This window comes from Dromiciops gliroides, chromosome 5 (genome assembly GCF_019393635.1).
Source record: "Dromiciops gliroides isolate mDroGli1 chromosome 5, mDroGli1.pri, whole genome shotgun sequence".
In the NCBI taxonomy this organism is placed as follows: Eukaryota; Metazoa; Chordata; class Mammalia; order Microbiotheria; family Microbiotheriidae; genus Dromiciops; species Dromiciops gliroides.
In genome coordinates this window covers 143,195,607-143,210,197 of record NC_057865.1, presented here as the reverse complement: position 1 = coordinate 143,210,197, position 14,591 = coordinate 143,195,607, and the positions used below count along the sequence as shown (strand labels likewise).

Genomic DNA, 14,591 nt, shown 5'->3' with positions numbered 1-14,591 from the left:
GTAAAAATATTGGGGTGATGTGCCATTTCCTTCTCCAGTTCATTTTAGAGATGAGGAAACTGAGGCAAACAGGGTTAAGTGACTTGCCCAAGGTCACTCAGCTAGTGTCTGAAGATGGATTTGAACTCAGGAAGAAAATTCTTCCTGACTTCAGGTCCAGTACTCTATCCACTGTGCTGCTAGCAGCCAATAACACAAAACAAAACAAAAGAGGCTTGGAGCAAAAAGACCTTCCAATGTAGTATACAATAAATCTAATCTATACCATCTCCATGATGGTGCTATGTAACCAGTCAGTCAACAAGCATTTTGAATTTACACTGTGCTAAGTAAGCACTGGGGATACAAAGAAAGGCGTAAACAGTCCCTGCCCTGAAGGAACTCACATTCTAATGTGGAAAAAGAACATGGAAATAACTAGGCACATACAAGACATATGCAGAGTAGATGGAAGGTAATCAGAGGAAAGGTGTACAGAGAACTAATATCCACTGTGATGACCTAGAGGCACTACAAGATCTTCAATCACTAAGGGAAGATTTAATTAAGTTCACTGTACTGGGCTTACTAAGATTAGAAAAGTAGAGCAGTGGATTTTAGAAGAATTTTCAACTAGGATTCACATGAAAAAGATTTTCGAGTCCACTTGGAGGAGTGGAAACAGAAATGAAAATTGAGCAGACCATCAAGAAGGAGCATTGTGGAACAGAATTTGGAGCCAAGGACCTGGGTTCAAATCCCACTTCTGATACTTCCTATTCATATCACCTATCACAAACCATATAACCTCTCCCAACTTCAGCTCCTCACCGGTAACACAAGAGGGTTAATAACTTATTAGAGCTATGCATAGGAGAAAAGTTCACTCCCAAACATGGAATAGAGAGGGACATAGAAGATTAAATAAATCATTTTGATTACATAAAATTCAAAAGTTTTTGCACCAATAATTTAATAAAATCAAGATTAAAAGAGAAACAATAAACTAGAGGAGAGTCTTTGCTGCAAGTTTCTCTGGTAAAAGTCTTACTTTCAAAATATATGAGAAACAGATTAGAATTTATAAGAAAAAGAACCATTCATCAATTGACAAATAGTCTAAGGATATGAATAGTTCTTTTCTTTTTTTTTTTTTTTTAGTGAGGCAATTGGGGTTAAGTGACTTGCCCAGGGTCACACAGCTAGTAAGTGTTAAGTGTCTGAGGCTGGATTTGAACTCAGGTACTCCTGAATCCAGGGCCGGTGCTCTATCCACTGTGACACCTAGCTGCCCCTATGAATATTTCTTAAGGGAAGAAACCCAGGCTATTTATAGCCATGTGAAAAATTGCTTCAATCACTATTAATTAGAGAAATGTAAATTAAAGCAATTCTGAGGTTCCACATCATGCCCAACAGAATTGCAAAGATGACAAAAAGAGGAAAACTGTAAATGTTGGAAAGACTGGGAAAACACACATATTGATGAACTATTAGTGGAGCTGTCAGTGAGTATAACCATTCAAGAAAGCAATTTGGAATTATACACAGAAAGTCACTAAACAGGCTTGTAGTCAAAAGAGATCAGAGGAAAAGGTCCCATATGGATAAAGATATTTAGAGCAATTTTTTGTGGTGACAAAAAAAACCCTGGAAACTAAGAAGTTGTTCAATAATTGAGGAAGGGCCAAATAAGTTGCGGCATATGAACATGACAGAGTATTATTGTAGTATAAGAAATGAGAAAGTAGATGATGTCAAAAACACATGGGATGATATATGAAGTGATGCAGAGTGAAGTAAGCAGAATCTGAAGAACAATTTTTCTAATATCAACGCTATAAAAATGAACAATTTTGAGGAATTCTGTGAACCAAATAGGTATGAAATGAGCAGAACCAGGAGAACAATTTATACAAAATTATAAAAACAAACAACTTTGAAAGCTGCTAGAACCACGATCGATACAATGACCATTCACAATTTCATACAACTGATGATGAAATCTGCTATCCGATACAGAGGGATGATGGATGGGTTTAGGGCATAGAATGAGCCATACCTAGTTTTGTATGCAGCCTTTGGAGGGGATTTGTTTTGCTTGACGATGCATATTATAAGAAATTTGATTGCCCCTCCCTTTTCTTTCAATGGGATGAGGAGAGGGAGAGAGAGAAAATAAGTAGATTTCTGTTAATTTTTAAAAATAGAGGGGGCAGCTAGGTGGCACAGTAGATAAAGCACCGGCCCTGGATTCAGGAGGACCTGAGTTCAAATCTGGACTCAGACACTTGACATTTACTAGCTGTGTGACCCTGAGCAAGTCACTTAACCCCCGTTGCCTCGCAAAAAAGAAATAGAGAGGTGGAGAGGGTACAAATGTGCAGTGCTGCTTGAAGTTTCAGATGAGGTCATTGTATTAGAAATTTTATTTAACTGTTTTATTTTGTTACAAGAGACATCCCATGAAGGGGGTAATGTGTAAATGTTTTTAATGTTAAACCAAAACAAAAATAAATAAATAAAATGAAGGGAGTGGGTTGAAACTCTAAGGTCCTTCTAAGCCCTAAATCTATCATCTCATGATTTCATTCTCAAGCATGCTGGTTAATCAAGACTGTCTTGTAGTTTGGTGTTTCCTGGCAGCATTTCTTTCTACTTGGATGAAGATTGTATCATTTACTTTTGTCTTTTTTTGGCATGGCTATAGGCATCCTGGAAAAACTCTCCAGTTCACTAATAATTTCTCCATAAATAAATAAGAACCACCTTACCTCCAAGTATCCTATGACACAGTATTTCTGTGGTCCATCCAATCCACAGGTAGAAGAGGCTGTCAGCTGGCCACTTCGACCCACTAGGAGATCACCAACGATTGGATGACAAGAGCCACTGCTGCAGTCATCTTGAGCTTCTGAGAGGCTAAACAGCACTTGAACCCAAAAGAAACAAAGCTGTGAACAGAACACACCCTAAAGGACAGCATGGTCTGGAGGACTAGCTAATTAATATGGGATATTAATACACTGCTTCTTTTTAATGCTATTTTTACTTGATCAGTTGGGAATTAGTTCTTCAGTGCCACTGTAGGATGATCAGTGGGGACTAATACAGAGATTTCAGGGAAGCTAGGTGGCTCAGTGGATAGAATGCCAGACCTAGGGTCAGGAAGATTTATCTTCCTGATTTCAAATCTGGCCTCAGACACTTACTAGCTGTGTGACCCTGGGCAAGTCACTTAACCCTGTTTGCTTCAGTTCCTCATTGTAAAAATGAACTGGAGAAGGAAATGACAAACTACTCAGTCTACATTGCCAAGAAAACTCCAATTGGGGTCACACAGAATCAGACATGACTGAAAAGACTGGAAAAAATAGAGATCTTAGTAGATATTTAATTCCATCTGTTATAAAAGTTGTTGGTGTGTTTATCATCAGTCAATCAGTAAGCATTTATTTATTGTTGTTGTTGAGTCATATCTGACTCTTCATGACTTCCTGGACCTTACTGTTTATGGGGTTTTCTTGGCAAAGATACTGGAGTAGTTTGCCATGTGATTTTCCAGCAGATTAAAGCAAAGAGAGGTTGAGTGTATTGCCAGAAGTCACACAGCTAGTAAGTGTCTGAGATCAGATTTGAACTCAGATCTTACTGATTCTAGGCCTAGCACTCTATCCACTGAGCCACATAGCTGCCTTTAATTCAATCATTTATGAGACACCTACTATGTTCCATTCACTGTATTAGGAGCTAGGGATACAAACACAAACAATGAAATAATCTCTACTCTTTTTTGTTTTTTTTTTTTTTCTGAGGTAATTGGGGTTAAGTGACTTGCACAGGGTCACACAGCTAGTAAGTGTTAAGTGTCTGAGGCTGGATTTGAACTCAGGTCCTCCTGAATCCAGGGCCGGTGCTCTAACCACTGCACCACCTAGCTGCCCCGTAATCTCTACTCTTAAGAAACTTATATTCTAAAATGGATTATATAATTTTCTTGTGAACAATTCAAATCATTTACTATACAGACTCAGATATGCCATGGGTCAACTTATGCTCTCTGAATCAGAAAAAGTAAAGGCTCATAAATATAGGGCTCAGTCTACATAAAGATATTATAATTATAAATATGATTAGTCTATATAATATAAATATAGGGTTTAGTCTATATTATCTGGGGATTCATATACAGCCTAATACCATCACCACAAAAGGATTCCTTTATAATTGAGGTAAAAGAATTGGGAGCAAATATCACCATCTTCGCTTGAAGTATTTACCTATAAGAAATTGTTTTGCATGTCCGTTCTTGAAATTATATTCTATTTAAGCATGTTTTAAAATATTATGTGATGATACTTTAAAAAATCAGAAATGGGTAATGGTACACCATTGTTGTTTAGTTGTGTCTAAGTCGCTGACTCTTCATCACCCCATTTGGGGTTTTCTTGGCAAAGGCACTAGAATGGTTTGCTATTTCTTTTTCCAGCTCATTTTACAGGTGAGGAAACTGAGGCAAACAGGATTAAGTAACTTGCCCAGGGTCACACAGCTACTGAGTGTCTGAGGCAGGATTTGAACTCAGGAAGATGAATCTTCCTGACTTTAGGCCTGGCATTCTATCCACTGCATCACCTAGAAGCCCTTGGAACATCATTCCTGAACACCATATTGTTGATTTTTAGAGATATGGGGGAGTGCTTAACTTGGAACAACTTAGAAGCAACTGAATGACAAAAGAAAATCAAAGGTATTCATTATACTACTGTGCTGCCTATGTGTCTCATGACTATAATTTTTCTGCTTTGTCATAAAGGACAAATGAAGCAATAGATGTTAGCAAAGAACTTGGAATGCAAACATGGCCTTACCCTGACAAATTATAGATATGCACTTCAAGATTTTGTCCTGGCTAAGAAGGTTCAAAGGCTGTAGTAAAAAAAACACTTAAATGGGGGTTTTTTTTTGGTGACAAGTTGTCCTAAATCATTGAAGTTATAGTGTTAACTTTCAATTCCAATGAAAGGTTCAGGGTAAATTAAATTTGTTTAGGGAACTTAAGATGACTTCGAAAAACCAAGCTGCATCGGTTTGAGGCAGTGAATTATTTTTTTTTTTAATCTGTGAGGTAAAGAAAATAGATATTGTGGGATGAAAATTTTTACTTTAAAAGAAAATTATTTCTGCTTTTAAAATTTGTATTTAAAGCACCTGTGCAAAGATAGAAGAAATTATAGTAAAATTATAAAAGCTAGGTGGCGCAGTGGATAAAGCATCGGCCCTGGATTCAGGACTCCCTGAGTTCAAATCCGGCCTCAGACACATGACACTTAACTAGCTGTGTGACCCTGGGCAAGTCACTTAACCCTCATTGCCCTGCCCCCTCCCCCAAAATTATAAAAGCTTTTGAGGGCCTGGTTCTTCCAGTATCATCAGTGAGAAAAACAAAATCAATAAACACATTACTTATTATTATAAATGATGCATTATGATAGGCAATGTGAATACAAGGACAAAAATCCAAATAATCTCGGCCATCAGGGGAAATGGAATATGCAGTAGATGCTATGCAAAGACTATATAAAGCAAATACAAAGTAATTTTAATGGACAGGAAAGCTCTAGCAGCTGGCGGGGGGGGGGGGGGGCAGCAAGGAGGGAATGAGGAAAGAACTTCTAGGAGGTGGCTCTTGATCTGAGCTTTGAAGGAATTTAGGGATTCTTAGAAGGAGGTATGAGGGTGGAGGGCATTCCAGGCATCAGATACATGGAATGTCATGTGGGAGGAACAGCAAGAAGGTAGGTTGTAATTAGGTTGTGATGCCTTTTAAATATTTAAAAGAGGAGTTTATATTTAATCCTAGAAACAAGAGGGAACCATTGAAGTTTGCTAATTAACACAGTCACATTTGTGCTTTAGGAAAATCACTTTGGAAGCTGAGTGGAAAGTGGCCTTCAAATAGGGTGAGACCTGAGGCAGGGCCTGGAGTCAGGAAGGCAAGAGTTAAAAATCTCACTCTAGACAGTCACAAGCTATGCGTCCCTGGACAAGCTGCTTAAGTTCTGTCATCCTTAGTTTACTAGAAATGATCATGTTTACTCAGTTCACATCTATAAAATGAGGATATGAAAGCGCCTTCTTCCTAGGGTTGTTATAAAAATTAAATATGATAATACTATAAAGTGCTTAGCACGATGCCTGGCAGAAATCAGGAACTTTCCTTCCTTCCTATTTCAATAATGCAAGTGAAGGGGAATGGTTATCTGAACTAGGATCTTAGTCATGTGAGTGGAGAGAAGGGGATGTATGCAGAAGATATCATGGAGGCAAATCCAACAAGACTAGTCAACTGACTGGACACAGGGATAAGGGAAAGTAAAGAGGTGAAAATGATTCTGAGGGTCAAAATCTGGGTGACTAGACAATAATGGAGACATTACTAAGAGGGGTGGGATTGAGAGGGAAGATGATAAATTCTGTTTTGTTCATATTGAGTTTGAGATGTCTACAGGACATCTAGTTGGAAATATCTAATAGGTAGTTGGTGCTGCAGTACTGGAGGCTCAGGAGAGAAGCTAGGGTTCTGATGAAATCACTGAAAGGTATAAAAAGAGGAAAAAGGAAAATTAACCAGAATTAGATTAAGTAGTTATTGAGAATAAAGATTCATGATGGTGCATTGGTGTTCATATTTCTTTTACTCTTACTCAAAATGACATCTTTGAAATAACCCAATGACCCTGCACTCAAGTTATCTGGGCTTTTGCTGCCTCGTCAGTGAGATGAAGGGATTGGACTTGAGATTTAAGGTTCAACAGTTCTTTGATTCTATCTTAATTCTTATGTTTATTTAACAAAAAGTTGTATTTTTATTTAAAATGCATGCTTATATTGAAAAGCACACTATCGTCTTCAACCCAATTAACATGTTTATAGATCAGAGATCCAACATTAGAAAGAACTTTAGAAGCCATATGGTCCAACTCTGTTATTTTACAGATGAAAAACCTTTAGGTCTGAAGTTAATTGACTTGCTAAAGGCCACACAAGTCCTGACTGTGGTGCCAATGACCTTTACCCTCTACCATATTGCCTAACTGTTCATTTCATGAATCGACAACCAAAGCACTACCATTCATCTGGCGGTAACTTACCTATATTGTAAACATAGAAATTTAAAGAAGATAAGATAACCTAAACCTGTGAAGATATGACAAAGATCAGCAGCTAGGTGGCACAGACGATAGAGTGGAAGGCCTGAAGTCAGGAAGATCTGAGTTCAAATCCAGCCTCAGGCACTTACTAGCTATCTGACCCTGTGCAAGTCACTTAACCCTGTTTGCCTCAGTTTCCTCATCTCTAAAATAAGCTAGAGCAGGAAATGACAAACCACTCTATCATTTTTGCCAAGAAAACCCCAAATTGGGTCATAAAGAGCCAGATATGATTGAAACGACTGCACAACAAAAAAGGCAAAGATCACACAGCCAAAACACAAGCTATTTTAATTCTGAGTTTTGGCCTATGTGACAATCTGCCTTTTGTATATTACTTTTAGAGTCCTGCAAATTTATAGGCAATGGTATTCTGAGCAGGTGAGAGGAGTAGTACTTAGTTGCATAGAGGAATTGAGATTGTGAGACAAGATCTGTTTTTTTTTTCTATGTGCCTTCATTTCTTTAAGAGTAAAAAGTGAATTGACAGGGGCAATGTAGGTAGTGCAGTGGATAGTGCACTGGCCCTGGATTCAGGAGGACCTGAGTTCAAATTCCAACTCAGATAATTGATACTTACTAGTTTGTGACCCTGGCCAAGCCACTTAACCCTCATTGCCCCCCCCCCCCCAAAAGTGATTTGACACTGAGGTATTCCAATTCTGTATATAAGTGATTTCATGTTGAAAATTAATTATTGCAAAATAATACATACACATAAATGGTTATTTTCTATACATTAACCTCTTCTTGATAGCTCCATGCAATTTCTCCATCAATAGGAATATAACTTCATAGATAAGTCCTAAGAAGTTCTCTGAGGCATGTAAAAATTTAATGATTTGCCCAGTGTCACATAGGTAATAAGTATCAGAGGTAGGGTTTGAATTTAGATCTTCTTGGGTCCAAGTCCACCATTCTATATATCATGCCTTGTCGCCTACCTCAGTATCTGGCACATAGTAGGTACTTAATCAATACTTGTTGATTAAATTGGATTGCCTCTAATTCCCACCATACATTTCCAAAATGGTAGCCTAGTGGGCTGAGTTTCCATCTTTAAAATCTTTTCCCTAACAATTTTGAATCCAGATTTATGCCTGATTTTTAAAAAATCTCTTTTGCAATTTAAGGATATGAAGAAACTTCACATTATCTTGATTCAGGATCAGTGCAACCTTCTCTTCCTACTGAATTTTCCTGTGTTGTTTGTGCTGTCAAAAGTGACCACTACCCTGTGTTGCCCCATCTAACCTGGGTCTCCTTTTGCTGTCCTGAGGGAGCACTTAAGATGCATTAAGCTAGAAGCTAGGAGTCGGATAGGAGATCCATTTGGACAGGGCTATTCAAAAAAGTTCAGGCAAAGCAAATGTGTTATTGCTGCATTTAGATTAAGTAAGACTTCCCTCCCAGGGTTTTGCCCTTTTAGGCAAGTTCCATCCTGAATTCTTCTGCTGGAATGGGAGCCTTTGAGGCTTTGCCTGTTTTTACAACTCGGCTTGGCCAAACTTGCTCCAATAAAAATGTTTGTTCCTCAGAAATGAAACTATACCAGGATCATGATGAAAACTAGAAACATTTATTTACATGAGTTTATGAGTGTTTATGCGAAATACTAATATGCAATGTTGTTTGGGGGAGAGGTGACCATAAGTAGTGAAAGTTTCAAGTCTGGACATAGGCTCAGTTATGATTTTCTGGGTAGATTTTATTTTTCTAAAACATTTGGCTTTTTTATGTCAGCAATGATGGGTTTTACCTAGAGAATACAGATGTGTATGTGCTCCCGAAAAAATTGCATCTCAACAGTGTTGTTGTTTTAAAATATCAAAGTACTTCAACAAATGCACTTAGAAGAAATAGTTATTTTAAAAGCACATAGTGGTAAATCCTTTTGTAAAATGAAAAAATATGCATTTATATATTTTGTAAGGATGCATATTTTAAGTTTATTTTTTTTCAGGAAACTAGGTATACCTATATACAAAATCATGGTTCTCTGCAGCTCACTTCAGGTCCACACAACACATTAGCTTTCTGAATAGAACAAAATGTATTGCTAGATAACAAAGAAAGCTTTTGTCTTTCATCCAGTGTCTCAAAAGCCAAGAGAGCCTAGTATATTTAAAGTTTTTATTGCTTCTTCTGTACTTTATTTTAATTTTTTCTTGGCATTCCAAGGCTATGACCTTGTCAAAATGTAAGACAAATGAAGTATTTCAGTATTCAGTTCATTTTGTACTGAACAAAATTTTCCAGCTTTTTGGAAAAGAATTCATAAACTCCCCACCACCATTTTTATTTAAGAATTTAAATGGACATTTAGTTGGATGGGAGCAGAATAATAATTAGGGTGAGGTGACTTGGACTTTGTCCCAGAGCACTGAAATTTAGAGGGTTCAAATTTTAATACATGGGCTACACTTTTAGTATCAGTTGATCTAGCAATCCAAGAAGGTCAAAGACATACAAAGGTGCATATACCAAATATTCAAAGTAGCATTTTTTGTGGTAATAAAGAACTGGAAACAAAGTGGATATAAATTTATTCGGAGGAAAGGCTACAAACTATAGCATAGGAATATAATTGTATATCATTTTATAGTAAGAAATGATGAATATGAGTTAGCAAAATGTGGGAAGATTTTGTGTGAACCAAATGCAAATACAAATGAGGTAATTAGAACCAAAAGAACAATATACAAAATGACTATAGTAATAATAAAATGAAAAATTGCTAATCAAGAACTAAACTCTGAGTAATTTAAAAATTAGTCCTATGAACAGATAATAAAACCTACTTCCCTCTGAGAAAAGTATCAGATCAGAACCTTGCATGTGCAATTTGAGTTTTTTGGCCAAATTTTCTTGCTTGAGAGAGAAGAGTGGGGGAAAAGAATGGGAGAAAAGAGAAGGGGAACTATTTCCAGAAATGACTGTGATATAAAATAAAAAGCATCAATAAAATTGATTTTAAGACATTCTTTACTACATGTGCTCCTTTAGCAATGTGGAAACAATTGAGCATAGCAAGTAGTCACTGTTAACCATACCCATCTGTGAATCACTACTGTAAATAATTTCCCCCTCCTGCTATACTGAATTTGTCTCATGTATTTGTATTATTTTTAAATCATGAATTTACAAAGTTGATTTGGCAAAATGAGGGCCTTTGAGGATGAAGGAGACAAGAATGTTTGTATGCAGTAGGGAAGGAGCCAACAGATAGGAAGAGATTGAAGAAGAATGAGAGAGAGAGGATGATGGATGAGGCAATCTGTTGGAGAAGATGGGATGGAATGGAATCACTTATGTATACAGAGGATTATCCTTGGTCAGGAGAATGCTTACCTCTTCATGGGAGACAAGGGAAAGAGAGGAGGTAGTGGGGGAAGACAATTGAGTAATAAGAGCTAAGAAGAGAGATCAATGATCTCTTAATGGCCAAAGCTGATGAACTTTTTTTTGTGTGTGTGTGATTCTGATGGTAACTCCTTGGTACTTGAATTCTGTGATTGTTTATAGCATTTTTTCTTTGTCTTGGAAGCTCATCATTTTTGAACTATCGCAGGGTTCCTAATATCACCCTGAGGATGGGTTATAAGGAGAAGGTTCTGTTGTTGTTGTAGGGTGATGATAAACCACACCTGGATGTCTTGTGGACAACAAGAAGGTGTTGGGGAGCTTTGGGAAGGAACCAAAAAGCAGTTTTTCCAGCAAGGCCTACTTCCACCATCTACCTCTACCACCACCCACCAGCATGTAAATAACACTTTTAAGTTTGTTTGCTTTACATACATTATTCCATTTGATCCTTATAACAACCCTGGGAGATAGATACCATTATTAGACCTATTTTACAGGTGAGGAGAGTGAGGTAGACAGAGGTTAAGTGATCTAAGATTCACAGAGCTAATAAACATCTAAGGCAGGTTTAAAATTCAGGTCGTGATTCTATGTCTAGCATTTTATCTACTATGCCACCTAGCTGCTTAAATGCTAGGAATGCTGGGCTAAGACATTTCATTAAGCACTTGGCACTTACAACTGGGGAATAATGGTTAGATGAAAGCTGGAAAATGGTGGAATTAAGGATACTTTCATTCTCAAAACTTGCTTGCAGGTCGTAAAAGTTTGTGTTTGATCATGGGTATATGTGCATATTTGTGTGTACAGTGAAAAAACAACTATTTAGCATGGGATCCCAGTTATTATTGGTATTATTCTACTTATATAGTAGTAGACAGAAGGTGAAGAAAATTTGGGATCAATGGGAGTAATTATGGAAAATACCCATCACAATGACAGACAAATGTTACTGAACTTTAAAAAAAAATTACAGAAGCGCAGTGAACTCAGCACCTTAACACAGAGCATTCATTTACCTGAAGGAGACAGCTTGCCTACCCACCATCAAAACTGTCCCAGACCTCCAACACTGGGACAACCACTTTATCCAAAGCCAATTCATATTTTTTTAAACACATTGTATTTACAAATCAGTGATTCAAAAGGGCTGACCATGGACTGTCAGGAATTGCTGTTTTGATAGTGATCATAACTGGATAGAGTTTCCAACTATTTGAAATAATTACGTAACTGGGAAGTCATATAAAAAACATGCAGTTTAGAAAAAAGCAGGGAAATTTGGAAATTTCTCCTAAATTATTTGAGGCACTGCATGGAGGGGGGGGGGGACCAGAGAAATGAGCTTTGAAAGTAATCTTTGTACTTACCCAGGCGGATAAAAAAGGTCAGCTGAAATTTCATTCTTTTGTCCCCAAAAGATTATTAGAAATGCTGCTAGGTGACAGAAAACATTAAGGTTAGAATCAGTCACTGCCAAAGTCAGTCACTGTCATCTTTGAATAATGTTTACTAATCACCCAAAGGTGTGATTGCCCTGCCAAGTAAATTCAGTAGACATGCTCCCTGACTAGGAGACAGCATGATGTAATAAATAGAATGCTGGACCTAGAGTCAGAAACACCTGAAAAGGGGAGAGAGAATGAAACCCAGTTCCCCAAGTGAGAAAGATGGAGAGGAAGATGAGTGAAGGTGGTGGGCACAGAAACTTTGCCCCCTACCCTGCCATAGGCTGAAGCAGACCCAGGTATGGGGAGGAAAGTCAAGAGAGCAAAAGGATGGATCTTTCTTGAGGAATATCCTCCTGACCCCCAACTTCCAACAGCTGCTTGTTCTTAAGTTCCTCTCCCCATCTCATTACCCCTTCACCCCAATCACAGCCAGAAACCTTATACTTATTTTTGATATATTCATATGTGTATGGTTGTCTATGTACCTTGATATGTAAGCTCCTTGAGGGTAGACACTTTGGTTTTTGCCAGTTTCCCAGGTACTTACTTAATAGGTACTTACCAAATACTAATAGGTTGATTGACAGATAGATTATACAGAGTAAACTTTGGCTGTTTCATAGAAGATGAACACCTCAACAACCTGGTGGAAAAAAGCATGGGAATTGGAATCAGATGACCCAAGTTACAGTCCTTGCATTGGTACTAACTCTGGGCTTCTTTTCCCCCCTCTTTAGAAGAGGGTTAGAACAAGTGGTCTCTAAGGCCTCTTCTTGCTCTAGCAATTAGTTGGTGAGTTTATAAGATTTGGGCCACATTTGACTCCTCCATAGTTCAGCCTCAATTTCAATAAGAGCTTATTGAGTTCTTGGGCTTCCCTCTCTGGGATTCACTTTCCTCCTTTGTAAAATAAGAGAATTGGACCAGATAATCCCTGAGGTCCCTTGGGGATTTAGAGAGAGCTGACTTCAAGTCTTTTTTCTTTTAGCCCCCTTTCAAAACAGAAGCCCATTTGCTGTATGAGTTGAGATTCTACCCCTTCTGCCCAGGAATCAGGCTTCCTAGCTGCCAAGTGTGAAGAAACAACTGGCCTTAGTGCTTACTTATTAAGTATAATGAGTTAAAATAGAAAGCTTCCTCTCCCCTCTTGGGTGGATTTTCTGATAGTGGTCTTGAATCTTAGAGCCTGTTCTCCTGAAGGTTGTCTCTTCCCTCAGGAGATAGTGCCTCTCAGCTTCCCCCAGATCTAAAGGTGCTTACTTAAAAACATTTTTTTTTGTCATTTGCCATGAATACTGATTGTGGTGCTTGACCTAGGCACAACAATTCCTAGTTACAACTCTGCCTAAAGAAGATTAGACATACATTGGCATTAACATGAGCCCCAATGGGAAGCACATAGAAGACTTTTTGGTTAAGGCAGGAGTTTCATTAGTTTCAGTTTTTTTCCCCTTAAATCTACTGTCTTGACTAATTCCCTGGATTATTAGAGTATGATCCTTGAGAAATTGCTCCCCTGGTCCTCAGTTTTCTCATCTGTAAAATGAAGAGGTTGGGCTAGATAATCTCTGAGATCATTTACAACTCTAATAACCCATAATTCTTTAAATGAAATTTCTTAAATTCATGGAGTTGGGAGAGACTGTAGGAGCACATTTAACCCAGACCCTACCTATTAGGTATGAATGTGCTTTAATCCATTTCTTTCTTTCTTTCTTTCTTTTTTTGCGGGGCAATGGGGGTTAAGTGACTTGCCCAGGGTCACATAGCTAGTAAGTGTCAAGTGTCTGATGCTGGATTTGAACTCAGGTACTCCTGAATCCTGGGCTGGTCCTCTATCCACTGCACCACTTAGCTGCCCACTTTAATCCATTTCAACACATCTAAAGATCAATTCATTTATGAAATCTATCCAATGAAGATGAATTTACCACTGCGCCACCTAGCTGCCCCCCTTAGCTGATATTTGACAAAGACATCCTGCCTACCCCTGGGATTGTACTCCAAGCCTTTCCATCTTGGGAGGACCTGGATAGCATTTGGGAACCCAATCTGAGTGACTTCTATTCTGTAGTAGAGCACCAGGGTAGTATTTTTGTACAATACTGGTGCCCTTTTGTCCGACAATGTTAGTAGAGTAAAAGGGATAATGAATCTAGATAATTTTGGATGCAAAAAATAAAGAAAATCCCCCCACCCCTCAATATAAAGCAATAAAATGAAAACTGAGATAGGCAGGTTGGGGAAGAAGAAATAAAGAGAGAACTTACACTGTTTATTATTCTTTCCTCAGTTCTTTCTTTCTATGTTTGTAGGTCTGATCTCATTGTTAGGAAGCATGTCTTTTTGCTACTCATGACCTAGCTTTCTCTGATTTCCCCCAGTAATACACGACCTTTCCTTTCTCACAACTCAGAGAGCACTTTGCTATCTCCCCAATGAATTTATAACGTTCCTTCTATTTGTTTTGTAGTTATTTTTTATATGTATCATTTCACCTCTGGCTCAGGTTTTATCTATTTTTTATATTTCCCCCAAAACCTAACACATTGCTCTGTGTATTTAATAGGTTTTTTAATGA

At 37.9% G+C, this 14,591-nt stretch overlaps 1 protein-coding gene across 1 annotated transcript in view; it reads right to left on the bottom strand.

The window, feature by feature from the left end:
- The window catches only part of LAMB4 (laminin subunit beta 4), a 131,886-nt gene extending 119,923 nt beyond the window's left edge, over positions 1 to 11,963 (bottom strand). The window contains 2 exon segments of the mRNA XM_043967584.1: positions 2,754 to 2,911; positions 11,930 to 11,963. Of these exon segments, the coding sequence (XP_043823519.1) occupies positions 2,754 to 2,911; positions 11,930 to 11,963 (192 nt within the window).
- Positions 11,964 to 14,591: the final 2,628 nt, after the last annotated feature.